This window comes from Octopus sinensis, linkage group LG3 (genome assembly GCF_006345805.1).
Source record: "Octopus sinensis linkage group LG3, ASM634580v1, whole genome shotgun sequence".
NCBI classification, from domain to species: Eukaryota; Metazoa; Mollusca; class Cephalopoda; order Octopoda; family Octopodidae; genus Octopus; species Octopus sinensis.
In genome coordinates this window covers 85,384,140-85,399,445 of record NC_042999.1, presented here as the reverse complement: position 1 = coordinate 85,399,445, position 15,306 = coordinate 85,384,140, and the positions used below count along the sequence as shown (strand labels likewise).

The window sequence follows — 15,306 nt, the reverse complement described above, 5'->3', positions numbered from 1 at the left end:
CATCTCCCTTGGTTAAGTATACCTGTCTTCTAGCCTCCCTCCTAGCTGTCTGATATAGTTCTCTGCTACAACAATTCTTCCAGCGCTTCTAGGCCTGTTTCTTCACTCTAATGGTCTTGCCTACAACATCATTCCACCACCAGCACCACGTCACCCTAGGTCTGGTTGGGACTTTGCACCAGCCATGGATTCGGTCTGTGGCACTCAACAAGCTGTGTGAAGAAATATATTTTAATTGTATAAATAAGATATCTTTGTATCTTCACTGTCTGAAACTGATTTATTTTCAGAAATTGTTGTTGACTTGTTATAATATTTTGGTATGATAAATCAAATATTTTATTTTTATTTAGAAATGAAGGAAAACACAAATTTTTAAATACAAAATACATATCTACACCATCTTTGCAGAAATTTTATCAGGTATGTTTGTTTATTACTACATTCTTAAATTTATGTTTCTCTTTAATATTAATTGATGTGATAAGGTGGTAAGCTGGCAGAATCATTAGCAGGCTGGGCAAAATGCTTAGCAGTATTTCATCTGTCCTAATGCTTGGCATTCATATTCTGCCAAGGTTGACTTTGCCTTTCATCCTTTTGGGGGTCAATAAAACAAGTACCTGTTGAGCACTGGGATTGATGTAATCGACTAAACCCCTACCCTGAAATTGCTGGCCTTGTGTCAAAATTCGAAATCAATATTAATTGATGTGATATTAATGTGATCTACAGCAGGATTTGCTTTTAGTCAGTATTTTTGCAGTAGAAAATGAAAGAAATGAGTAGAGTAAATGTATAATTGTTTAATAAAGTAAATTAAAGAAAATGCTGCTGTTAATATTGTTTTGGTCTCAGGCAGTGAGCTGGCAGAAGTATCACTACACCAACTTTATATTCTGAGTTCAAATGCTGCCAGGGCCCACTTTGCCTTCATCTTTTTTGAGGTTGATAAAATAAGTACCAATTGAACCTTGGGGGTTGATGTAATTGACTTACCCCACTCCCATGAAATTGCTGGCCTTGTGCCAACATTTGAAACCAATATTGTCTTGGTCTCTTAACTATTAATGAACTGTTGCTAATGTTGTCTTGTTCTTCCTAAGTGAAAAATTATTTAATTAGCTAAACATTACATTATGTAGATGTTCTTAAGAATATTAAAATTAATATGCACATTTGAAAGAAACTGCATATAGCTCATAAGAATAGTCAGATAAGATACGTTTTATTTTTTTTATTATTGTTTAAAGATTAATGTATTTTCTTAATATTATTCTTAATATTATTGATTTATTAAAATAATTCTAATTTGAATTTGTTTTTGGTTATTTTGGCTCAGTGTTTTGAACAAAGAGTACTAGAACCTACAAAACCAATTCCTGAGTTGCCAACTAAACATGGAGTTTCTTTTTTTGAAAATAACGAAGCTGTAGAGAAAATCAAAGAAAATTTCAAGCTTGAAAAGTTGAAGCCCAATAAAACAGAAAAGACCGGTGAAAAGCTGTTTGATCTTAAGTAAGTTTAATACTGATATTTTAAAAATATTTCTTCTCAGTTCCTCCAAAACATACTCTTGCATCCACCCTTCTTCTCTGCCCATTATCCCTGGGAGGGGTTTAAGAGTTGAGTCCTCAAGTATCTCCTTCGTAGGGTCCTATCAGAAGTAACCATTATTAAACTTCCTGGCTGGATTCCCAAGTGTTACCAACTGAGACTATGGATATCCAACCATTTTGTTCTTTGTCTATCTCTAGGTCTCTTGTTAGATGGTTGAGCTTGAAGAATCTGTCTTGTGATTCCTTCCTGTAACATTCTAATCTCATGTTTGTAGTACTAGAGTTGTGGCTCAACCTAGAGAGACTCCCTGATCTCAGAGCTATGCACTCTGTTTACTCCAGGGATCCTTCTTCAGAACCCTATTTCAGCCTCTTATATTTACAAGTGTACTCTTTCAGTCATTACTCAGTATTCATGAGCATACATGCATTGAATTTCAAACAATTCTTGCACTTCATCTACACATTTATTTCTATTTTTTATTTGGATCAAGATGTAGTTTCCTTCAGTACTTTTGTACTTTTGTACTTTTGTACTTCCTTCAGTACTTTTGTCTTTGGATATCTTAACTAAATAAACCTTGGTTACTTCTTTCAGGATCTCACTAAAAACATATTGCAACTTTTTGCATTGGTCCATAAAAAGTGCATCATCAATTGAGCAGACACTTTCTCTTTGTAATTATTATTGTTTCTGATGTTGTTTTGTATTGTGTGTTTGGCTTCAAAATAGTAGGGCAGGATTCATCATTCAAGCATATAAATGAGAAAACAAATAATTTGAGAGCAAAGAGTACTTTTACATACAGTACTATGACTCCAAAATTGGTTAGATATCTTACCCAAAAATCTCTACCAAATTTGCAGAATCCTCTTCTCTATAATTCTTCAATTAAGTTGCTACATTTGTTGCTTACTATAACTTCATTTCCACTATGCACTGATATAGCAAAATCTCTCCCAGATTCATTGCTTTATATAACTTTGTATAACTGCCTTTTCTGTGCTGTCATTTAGTCTAGACATTTGTTTAGTTATTTTAGTCAAAAATAAAAAGGCAACCAATTCTGATAGCGTTCTTGCAATCTCTTTTAAATGATGTACTCATAAGTGAGATTATATCTTAAGTAAATTCTTCAACTTTTCTCTGTCCCAGAATATCTACTTCTGCTTAAGAAAAGTATGATGGTGTGTCTCATTTTCAAGAAGAGTAACCTCTCTGACCCTGCTAACTGTTATCCTGATGTCCTGACTTCCTAAGTCTCAAAGAGGATGGAAACATTTTAAACATCATCATCATCATTGTTTAATGTCTGCTTTCCATGCTGACATGGGTTTGGATGGTTTGACTGAGGACTGGCAGGCCAGAAGGATACACTAGGCTCCAATCTGATCTGGCAAGGTTTCTACAGCTGGATGCCCTTCCAAATGCCAACCACTCTGAGAGTGTAGTGGGTGCTTTTTACGTGCCGCTGGCATGAGGGCCAGGCAGCGGTGCCGCTGCCGCTAACAGCAACAACAATTGCCCTGATGCAGTACCAGACTGGCTCTTATGGCTTCTGATCTTAACTGTTGGGAATTGTTATCATGTACATTGTTTTGTCTTGGTTTAAAAGATGGGCTACAGCAAATATTCTGCTCAATACCACAGATTCGTTTGTCAGTTGTTTGACCATAATTAGTTGACCATGTCCCTTTGCTGACGATATGTGCATCTCTGATCACGAGCAGAAGTAGTGGGGGAGCATCATAGCCATGTATTGAAAGGAAATCTTGGAGGTTTGGATAATTCACCTTTGGAAACATGGGTGGTTCACTCAACATCCTTAAACAAACCTTATTCAGGGACATTTTGAGCAGGATGGGTTACTCGACCAGAAGAAAATTCTAACTGGGCCCCACTTGCAAGGTCATGCACTGTTTATCTTGATATGAGATCACTATGTCGCGCACATATGGTTGTAATGCATGTGCCTGTGTTCCCTTATCAGACGGGTAGTCATGATGAGTATACTGGGCTTAGTATATTTTATTCCAGTGTCACTTTGATGGCATGCACTGCTCTCTCACTCAATGATAATAGTAATAATAACAATCCTTTCTATTATGGGAACAGGGCCTGAATCTTAAGGGGAGGTGGGTAGTAGATTACATCGATCCCAGTACTCAGTTGTTACTTATTTTATTGACTCTGAAAGGATGAAAGGCAAAGTCGATTTTGGTGGCATTTGAATTCAGAACACATAACTTACTGTATACAGTGCTTAGATGCACTACAACTCAGAGAAATTTACATTCATGCCAATTGCCTTGCAATATCCACTGTATATTTTGTGGCTATCAAATTAGATAGCAACCCTAACAGAGTTATACTATCATATACATAAGCTTATCTGTGAACCCATTTAAATTTAATTATGGGAATAATCAGAAAATTCAGTGCTACATAAATAGCACATTTGGGATTAAAAAAATTATTTCATAACATTTCATGTGCCTTTTAAGGTTTGAGTAACCTTAATCAACTATCAAACATTCTTTGTATTGAAAAGATTGTTATACTGATGCAGAGAGAGAGAGACGATCTTAAATAGATACATCAATTCTACAATTTTTTGTGAATTATATAAAGGCTGTATTGTCATATAATAAATTTCAGAATTTGTAAATTCATTTTCATGGTCTTTCTCAAACTATCCCCAGCCCAAATTCATCTTTGGATTGTCTGTAGATAATTTATATTTCTTATTCTAAATTTTGGAATATTGCATCCCAGTAATATCAATGCATGTTAATTATTTTAATAAAGATGTTATTTAATGTTAATGAATATACTACTTTTATTTCAGCCTTGATATGGATTCATCTCAAATGAAAGCGGAGGTAAAGAAATGCACACTGTTTCTGATTCATTGCTCTCTATTAAATAGGAATATACATTCTTATGTCTGATTAACTGGACTAGTATTTTATTAAGAATATCAAGAATTACTAAAATATTTTCTGTGATATTTTTTATTTTTACATTGAAAACCATATAGTCTTTACTGTAAATATTTTGAACAATCCTCTAGTTATAACATGACACTTTAATAATACGTGAAGGTATTCAAATTTAATTAGTGAGTAAAAATTGATGTAAAATGCTTTAAAATATCATATATATTTGTTCTTAATCATGGTTTTGTAAAATATGAAATACTGGTAATAGATAAGTTACAGTTGTATTTTTTGTGTGTATTAGAATAATAATTTTCATGAAGGAAGAGCTTTAACATTTTAAAATATTAACTTAAAATATATTTGTAGAGAAGTTACAGAAATGTAATGTATTTAATATAGAGGTTATACACGGAGACTGGTGCAGGAATAGGATGGGTGAATGCATTATGTAGTTTTGGTACTGTTTCAATGTAATATATTTTAGAGTGTGTATGTGTCATGGATGTGGTGGATGCACTGTTCTCAATATATATATATATATATAAACAGTTCTCATTTAGAATATGTTATGCTTTAGACAGATTAACAGTTGCTTACTTAAGAAGAAACAACCTTTGTAATACAGCTTTGGAAATGGGGAAAATGGAGACTCTTCTTTAAATAATATTATCTGATATTGCTAAGTCTGTTTGGACTGTGTATTATTCATAAATAGATGAAATGAGGTTTTTTTGCTTGTTCCCTTCAGATATATAGACCTGTATTTTAGTATATTTGAAAGTGAATAAATGATCAAATCTCCAATGCAAGATGTTTCTTTACAAGGAAGCTATACTGACTGAGTAGGAGGTTTTGAAGTTAGAGGCTCATAAAGCCTGTGTACAGAATTTGAATGAGGTGTGTTGACAGTTATAGAAGTAAATGTCATTGGACATGACTATAAGCAGGATATGACAGCAACATAAAAATGTCAAAAGAGAAAAACTCAAGAACATATTTATTCAGAGTGATAGCTGGAATACCATCTAGTGCAGTTGTCTACTTGGACAACAATAACCAGTTTGGTGGTTTTGGGAATAGTTGTGAACAAAGAAGAAAATCTAGGCAAAGATCTTTGTGTGTGTATCTGCTTTAAGAATGGAACTTGAAAGTAAAGTTAGCTGTAAATATGACCATTGTTTCTGATGGAATATTCCTATTTTTTTCACTACAAGGAGACCAGTTGAAAATCTAAATTTGGCTGACAACCTTTGTATAAAAGCCCATAATGAAAGAGACTGTATATCACACAAAGATTCTTCTTGGTGATGGTCAGGTGATGTTGGAGAATGATTGTAGGTTGTGATTTTTTATTGCCAGCACATCATCATCGTTTAACATCTATTTTTCATGATGAATATGGGTTGGACGGTTTGACAAGAGTTGGCCAGTCAGAGGCTCCAATTGTCTGTTTTGACATGGTTTCTATAGCTGGATGCCCTTCTTAACACCAACCACTTTACAGAATGTGCTTTTTATGTGCCACTGGTATGGGTGTGTTCACATAGCACCTTATGTGGCATCAGCGTGAATGCATTTTACTTGGCACTAGCACCTGCAAGATAAAGACCTTCAACCTGGTAGAGTGGGGGCATGGCCATAAAGGAATGCCTGTATGTATGTATGAACTGATTTTGCTTAGCTTGACATGTCTTGTCAAGTACAGCAAATCTCCACAAGTCTCAGTCCCTTTTGTAAATTGTTTGGGCCTTTTAGTGACCGTAAAGTCAGTATGAAGAGATGAACATACAACAGGATTTACTTACCAAAATGCAAAGAGAATATTTTTGTTTTTTTCCTATCAATGATGTAACTTAGTATAGTGCTGATAACTTTTCTGATACCACGTAGCAGGTATAAAACTCCCTAGTTAGAAATATTCACAAAGTGCCACAACCTGAGAAATTTATGAACTTGATTTTTACTGATTTTGAAATTGTTATAGAATGACCTATGTTGTGTGGCCTAAGTGAGATTAAGACCAACTTTCCATATCCAAATGTAATTACCTAAATTGTTTAAATCTAATTAATTTTTCAGTGATTTGTAAATATTCATATATTAGTAAATCTTTTTATAAACAATATTGAGCAAATTATTTTCTCTGTATATACTACTAAGATTTCTTTAAATGTTGTTATTTAACAATGCTTTCAGGCTCCCAATGATGCTCCAAAAGATTTCAAACAACTTGTTCTTGCTGGGAAATATTTTAAAGGTGAAAAAAAATTTCTGTTGTCTTGTATTTCGTTTCATTAATCTTAAAAAATTATATTATCCTTGCTTAATTAAGACTATACAAATGATCTTGAAATTAGAACATGTCACAGGCAGGTTGACATAAGGAAATGAGGTTAACTGTGAAAACACCATCTCCAAAGATTAATGCAAATTCATTCCCATAGTACATTCTACCATTGGAAATAAATGCAAAATTGTTTAAGAATGCTATAGTATAGTTGTTAATGTGAAAGCTTGTTGCAAACAAATGATTTTTTTGAGTATTCAAGCTAGAACATATAAGTTTAAAAAAAAATCTGATGTAAAAAGCAATTGTTCATCTCATATCTGGCTATTAATTGTATATACTCAAGAAGTCCCATACTCTGCAGCAGAAGTGTAGACCAATCCTTTTGGTGGTGTAAAGCACTTGTGGCAGTGCCTTGTAAAAGTGCCCATGTGGTGCCATGTAAAAGCACTCAGCACACTGTAAAGCAGTTGGCATTAGGAAGGGTATCTAGTCGTAGAAATTATGCCAAATCAGACTGGAGTCTGGCGCAGCTCCCCAGCTTTCCAGCTCTGGTCAAACTGTCCTACCCATGTGAGCATAGACAATGGATGTTAAATGATGATGATGATATTTACTTGCCTGTCCTTGTCAAGTTGAAGATTCTCTTTGAATATTCTATCCATTATCTTTTTTTTTATCAAATGATATTTAACACACGTGTACTTCTAGAAAGAGTATAATTTTCTTGAATAAGATTAGACATGGTTGTGTGATGAAGAAGTTGGTTTTGTAGCCATTTGGTGTTGGGTTCAATTCCATTGTTTGGCATCTTGGGAGAATATCTTATAGAATAACCATGGTGAATGCTTTGTAATTGAAATTTGGTCATCAAAAACCATGTGGAAGCCCATTGTAAATATGTGTGTGTGTTTTTCTCTCCTTGTTTTTTTCTGTGTCCCTTTCTGTAGAAGAGCGTAGGCTCAAAACGTAAAAGACTTTTTCTATTCCTGAGCGTTATACTAATACATTTGTTTGTTTTGTATATCACCTGTCTTCGTCTTTTGTTTTTTTCGTAAACTCTCCCTATATATATATATATATGTACACACACACACACACACAAACGTGTGTGTGTTTTCACATTGGTACTGCTTTAGCATTAGTGACGTTTGTGCCTGCCATAAACAATGTCTTGCAGATCAGCATTTTGATCTAATATATCACTTCCATACTATTTTTTAATTGTTAACAAATATTTCTTTTCCTCTAAACTTTTCTCTATATCATGTTTCTTCTTAGTACAAAGTGAACTATCAATAATACTCCAATAACAAAACATAATCTCTTAAACAATACAACATTAATTCAAGTTGCATTAAAGCTAAGTATACATTAAAGTTTGTAACATTCCACAAATTGTAAGTGGTCACAAGTTAAACACTTAGTTCAATTGTTATAGTATGACACTTCCAAGCCTCAGATCCTCACCAATTGAGTTTCATGTGTATTGATTTTTACATTTTTAATTTCTTACAGTCAGAAAGTTTTGTTTGAATAGGAAATTGATTGTTATTAATAAGAAATATTCTGATTCTCAATATCATTCTTTTCTCGGGCACAGATAATTTACATGATACTAAAGAATCTGAAGAGAATGCAGGACAAAACAAATCTGATAGCCAAGAGTCTTCAAAACCAGATCAGCCTATGGAGGGCTCTGCAGATGATTTGGTGAGTTGTAAAGCCTACACAGAACACTGAAATTGCATTTTAAGAAATATTATTTATTGTATAAGCTTATGTCTTTGGAGTAGATATTTTACAGTTTTTTAAAAACTAAATTCCCTATTATGAAGTGGAACTGAATCAAATTTCTCACTAGACCTCTTAAGATAAATATAATATTCTGTTGTGTCTGGGGAGAGTAAAACGAAATATAATAACATTGTTTTCTACTCTAGGCACAAAGCCCAAAATTTTGGGTGAGTGGGGCCAGTAGATTAGATCGACCCTAGTACACAACTGGTACTTAATTTATTGACCCTGAAAGGGTGAAAGGCAAAGTTGACCTTGGCAGAATTTGAACTTAGAATGTAAAGACTGACGAAATACCGCTAAGCATTTTGCCTGGCTTGCTAACGTTTCTGCCAGCTCGCCACCTTAATATAACATATTAGTGTATGTTATAGTCCAATAATAGAAAAGTGTATTAATGATTTTTGTAAAAAACAATTATTTTTATTTATAATGCATGTTTTGTTTAATTTCAGTTGGATGAAATGTGATGGCCTGTCAACAGTTTATATTGAAGAATATAGAATTCCATTAAATTTACTTTTTCTTACATTGAAATAAAATATTTTTGTTGTTAAAACCAAAATATAGTGTCTACATTATACACTGTATAATCTATACTTATGTAATTTCCTGTATGATATTTCATAAAAAATTGATGATGTATCAAATATATTGTTTGCTTTTGACTAGGAAAAGAATCTTTATAATTAAGAAGTGGGTCAAATGAAAATTGGTGAGGTTTTTCTCCTTTCTCTAAACATTAGCTATGCTTTGCATTGAAATAGCTTCAGCCAGGTATCAACACACATTAACTCACCTTGTCAAGAACTTATTTTATAGTGCTTTCCATCCCAATACGTAACATTTTATTCAATTAATGAATTATATCAGTTGGGCAAGGTGAATGATCATCCATTTGAACTATATTTGTAGAGGTTTGCATATTTGTATAAGTTTGCTGTGGGAAGATGAGTGTTGAAGTTTTGTGCGAAGGACTTCAATGAAGAGACAAAAAGATTTCTTTTAAAAAGATTCACTTCAAGAAATAAAATGTATGTTAATTAGAGTCACAATTTTATTGATATGTACTTTTAGTTAAGAATACCTATATTAATTAAAAATATTAGTTCAAGATTGGTTTTTCTAAAATCAATATAATTCATTTTGATATACAAAAAATATCAGTTTCATCTTAAACACTTAGTATTTGAAGAATTCAAAATTACTAGGTATCCATTGTTAATGTAATGAAATTAGCAGTTAATTTATTACATCAGAAACTGATGATTTGTTCATTAGTCTAATCAATAAAGCTCATATGCCATTAAGGAGATGACAGAAAAGAAAATGGTCATAAAGCATGAATGATAATTAGCATTCTCTATATCTTACTTAAAATGGTTACAATGTTGAAAGCAACTGCAATATTTGTTTTGAGAAAGCATCTTGTATTGGCATACAGTGCTAAAGAGCACCTAAGTATATCAGTAGCAGGCAACAAAGTGCTTAGCGGTGGTGGTGGAATTGCTAAATTTAGATTTCTGCTTCTATGAGTGTCAGTAGTAGCAAGTAGTCACTAGCAACCTCATATGGAGACAAATTTAGCCTCAACTAATATAGAAAAATAGCGATTAACAAAAAAAAAATCACTGATGTTGCATATAGCTGGTAGGCTAGGTAGAATTTGTTACGGCAGCAGAAGCAGTATTGGTTGAGAATAGCATTCTGTATATCTTCCTTAACATGGATATACTGTAGAAGGCTAGAGAATGTTGACTTCAGTTAATACTGTTTCTGTTGCTAGTAACAAATTAATGAGAATGTTTTCCAAATTTAGAATTAAGAATACTAGAATTTTCTATATAGCTGACTAGGAGGTTAATATATATTTCATAACAAAAAAACAATTGTAACACTATGCACACACTATAAAATATTTAGTCTTTTTCAATAAATTTAAAAAACTAGTGATTTGAATACTATATATATATATTTATATTTCTTGAATGTAAAGATTATGTATATTGTATAGCCAGCAAAGATGGCTATATAATGTATATAATCTTTACATATATAATCTTATCATGATGCTTACCTTGATATGATTATATGCAACACAATGGTACTGATACACAAAATAGAGAAACTACAAAAAAGATATTAATATATCAATATATAATTTTATTATTTTGTCTGAGAGGTACAATGTCCAGTGCTTTTCAAACCTTAAATTAAGTATGGGGAAAGCTGACAGGTCAAAATTGTTAATATTAATTTTGAAATCTTTCAAAAATTAAAGTAGAAAACAGGTATTGAGGAAAGAGTAGCAGAAGGTTGCAGTTATGTGGAAGAAGGATTGGTAAACAAAATTTAAAATAAATTTTCATTATTTAGCAGGGACGTGTGTATGTATGGGCAATGCCCTAAGATTTTTTCCACACCTTCATGCTTGTGATTTTGATATTGGTAATATTCAACTTGAACTTCTATACTTTGATACCTGTAAGAAAAAGAATTTCAGAGGGCTGCAGCTATAGAGACAAATGTATGTGTAGGAAATTTAAAAAGGTTTTATTATTATGAAGATCTAGTTTTATTGTTGGTAGAGAGAAAAAAAAAAAGAAATCATCTACAAAACAGATCTCAATGGATCTTGCAGGTAAAAAAAAGTAATGAAACAAATTTCACTGCATTTTCTGTGCACCACATAATGTAGTTGTATAAAAATATCAATAGCAGTGCCATCATCAAACTTCAAAATATTCTTCACAAATGTCTTTTGTGGTAAAGCAGAAAATCTAAGAAGTTCACTGTTTAATACAAGAATTAATATTTGGAATGTAAAAAAATAAAAAATAAAATGTTTTGAAAGATTATTTTGCAACAGTTCATAGAATGTAAGAATGAAATCTTGTGAATTCAAAAGTTCCAAGACCAAATATATCTAGGAATATTGGTCTGAAATATAGTACAGGGCTAGCAATTTTGTGGGAGCGGGTAAGTCGATTACATCGACCCTACTGCTCAACTGGTACTTATTTTATCGACCCTGAAAGGATAGAAGGTAAAAGTTGACCTCAGCAGAATTTGAACTCAGAATATAAAGCTGGATGAAATGCTACAAAGCATTTTGCCTGGCATCCTAATGAATCTGCCAACTCACTATTCTAATCTAGGAATTTTAACAAAATGTGTATTAGTTTGAATTTTGAAAGGTTGAGGAATCCTTTCGATACTGGTCAGTGTTCAGCTTATATCCATTTACATTTGGCAAAGTAGGCTCCAGTTTGTTGAACAGCAAGTGTGATAATGTTTAATAATCTGATTGAAAATAATTACATGCTTTGCTTCTGAAAATGTTATCTACAAACAAGGTCAACTGATTAAGTGTTTTCTTAAAGGCACCAAAGTTAAGTTGTGTGATAATTGACTGATAGGGTCACATGACAAACGTTCTGCAAAATAAAGACCTATGATAATATAACTGACTTTGACAGTGGGTCCATTGTGTGCATGTGTGTATTGCAGGTTATAGTTATTTATTCCAGATGAGTAGTCCAAACAAGACTAGCAAGTAACAGCTTGGAGGTTTGTGCAAATGCACAATGTTTTGATTTTGTTTTAAAAATTTTCAACTAAAGATTTGTAAGCGTTTAGGTCTATATATTTCAGACCAAGTTTTAACTACAGGCAAAACACCTCCCCCCCCCCAAAAAAAGTCAACGAAACAAACAATGATAATAGGGACAAGTGGTGGTTTTGAATTGGATTGATGAAATATTGAGTACAATGTTTTCACGGTGTCGTGAAGAATTAGGTGTACAGGAAAATGAATGAAATGGTAGGGTAAAATTGACCCGGTGAAATGTTTCAATCTGATCATTTCAATAACCCATGTTCTTGCTTCAGTCAATTTACTTTTCTTATTTTTCTGTGTACATCAATAATAAAGTACTTTGGAGTTATTTGAAATAGAAGGGAATATAGCAGCTAATGACTTTTGAATCACATAGCTATAGATGAAGACGTGACCATTGTTAAATATTGGTCAGTAATTGGGCTACAATTGTGAATGAAGAGCAACAGATGGTTTACTGGACGTTTGGAATCAAAGTACACAATGTGTCAGATATAGAACACCCGAATAAAAGGAAGCTATTCTATCTTGTTACTATTATCAATACATACTTTGAGAGTGTATGGAATTGCTCAATCATACTTTTAGTCCCAGGGTGGTAAGTGAGACAACCCCAGTTGTCTCGGCATAAAACATTATTTTACTTGTTTCAGTCATTTGACTGTGGCCATGCTGGAGCACCACCTTTAGTTGAACAAATCAACCCCAGGACTTATTCTTTGTAAGCCTAGTACTTATTCTGTGAGTTTGCTTTTGCTGAACTGCCAAGTTACGGGGACGTAAACACGCCAGCATCGGTTGTCAAATGATGGAGGGAGGACAAACACAAATATATACATAACTTCAAAAATGAACATACTGTTTCGTGGAGGTACGTGTGTCTGTGGGGAGAGAGAGAGAGAGGGAGGGAGAGAAAGAGAAAGAGAGAAACGGAGAGGGAGATAGAGGGATGAAAATAGTATTCAACCTTCAAACGACATGTCTTTATGTACCTATATTTAAGTACCTGGTTATAACTTCAATCGAAAACATGAGAAAGTCAAAGCATAATATACTAAAATGTCGTCTTAATTAAAAATGGGGACCTTTAATATTTCTCTGCCTTGACCTAGCATACATGTTAATGATTGTACATCACTGAAAAGGTCGAATAAAATCAAAACATATCCGGGATTAACATACTGCTTATTTCCAATTTTTATTTGTACGATCTGGTAAATTAACTCATTTAAAAAGTATAGTTATATATTTTTTTTATTTTGGGGTGTTTCACTTGACTTCGTTTTACTCACTGTTCAACAAGATTTACATCTCCATACAACTCTAAGACCAGTTTTTCACTTCAATATTCATGTTCAACCTGAAAAATATGTCAGCATTTCATTATGTGTTATAAACTGTCTGCACCAATTAAAACGACAGTTACCTTTCTACTTTGTCCTAATTATAATATAAATGCTTTTGAACACTATCTAAAACACCTGTTTAAACTGAAGCTTCTTGATAAAATGAACAAGAGAATATGAGAATTTTAGATGACCTACATATTGCATATTCAAGATCAAGATACAAGGCGAATGATAAGTCGGGTACACACACACACATTATATATGTGTGTGTGTCTGTGTGTGTGTATATATATATATATATATATATATATATATATATATATATATATATATATATATATATAATAATATGTGGAGGCGCAATGGCCTAGTGGTTAGAGCAGCGGACTCGCAGTTTCGATTCCCAGACCGGCGTTGTGAGTGTTTATTGAGTGAAAACACCTAAAAGCTCCATGATGCTCCAGCAGGGGGTGGTGATCCCTGCTGTACTCTTTCACCACTCTTTCTCTCACTCTTCTGTTGGCCTGCTCGCTTAGCCAGTGGGGTAGCGTCATTCGAAGGCTAAAACAATGCGAACACATTGTGACCAGCGATGTGTAAAACATCTGATGGTCTGGTCGGTCACGTGATCACGTGATATATATATAATATAATAGAAATAAAATATATATATTGGCATATATACACACATATATGTACATACTTACACACACATATATATGTATATATGGGTACAGGACGTCACAAAATGTAAACAACATGTAATACGATAACAAGAAATACGAAATACGAAAACAACATGAAATACGAAGACAAACGTTTTTATACGAACAACTAGAAAAATAAAATGGAAAACAAGACAAGTAACATAAAGAAAGACCCTTCATCAGTTGTCGGCTGTTTATTTACTCCACATTTCGAGGAATTCACAACAATATGGGCTTTTGAGAAACAGTTGCTCCCGTGCTCCAAAATAAAATTTGGGATTTGCGGAGCATCAATGTTGGTAACAAAAACAGGACAGTGAAAACAGTGAGGGCCGCTAAGCCAGACAGGGTAAGGTGGCGAACGCTGGAGGAACATTCTTTGAAGGAGAAAGGAGAGGAGAGGGACAAGAATGCGTCTGGTCTGTGCGACAGACCAAAAGAAAAGAAAGATGATCACGTGAGGGAAAGAAAGATGGACGATGGTCACGTGTGAGCAACGAGAGCGTAAAGGAGGAAGAGGGAGAGAGAGGGGTATAGACAGAAAACGAGGAAGGAAGAAAGAGAGAGAACAGTACAGGGCAGAGTCGCATCAGTACATACACAAATACATGCATACTTCTTGAATGACTTTTTTGAAACACACACAAAATTTCAAATCTGATATACATACGTACATACATACATACATACATACATACATACATATATAGATATATATATATATATAATATATATATATATATATATATATATTATATATATATATATATATATAAAACAAAACAAAAAATGGAACAAGAACGCAACAGGCGACAACAAAACATCCAGGCAGTTAGATGATACAAAAAAGGACAGGAAAAAACAAGGACGGGTCATTTGGAGCTTTCTTTCTTCTGTCGAGTTCTACATCATCGTTGCAGTTTCGGCCGGTTACACTCCAGTCTGCTCTAATCTGGCCGGCCCCAAGAAAATCTAAGCTAAGCACACTAGATACTTTGGAAGAAAGCAAGGAATGTATATGAAAACAAGGACGTAAAAAACCCCC

The 15,306-nt window shown here is 33.4% G+C and overlaps 1 protein-coding gene across 1 annotated transcript in view; it reads left to right on the top strand.

The window, feature by feature from the left end:
* LOC115209677 (X-ray repair cross-complementing protein 5) overlaps positions 1–9,151 on the top strand; it is a 36,273-nt gene extending 27,122 nt beyond the window's left edge. Inside the window, exons 14-19 of the mRNA XM_029778151.2 lie at positions 354–423; positions 1,343–1,518; positions 4,409–4,442; positions 6,699–6,759; positions 8,393–8,502; positions 9,042–9,151. Of these exons, the coding sequence (XP_029634011.1) occupies positions 354–423; positions 1,343–1,518; positions 4,409–4,442; positions 6,699–6,759; positions 8,393–8,502; positions 9,042–9,056 (466 nt within the window). The 3' untranslated portion in view covers positions 9,057–9,151. The remainder of the gene's footprint in view (positions 1–353; positions 424–1,342; positions 1,519–4,408; positions 4,443–6,698; positions 6,760–8,392; positions 8,503–9,041) is intronic.
* The last annotated feature ends 6,155 nt before the right edge of the window (positions 9,152–15,306 follow it).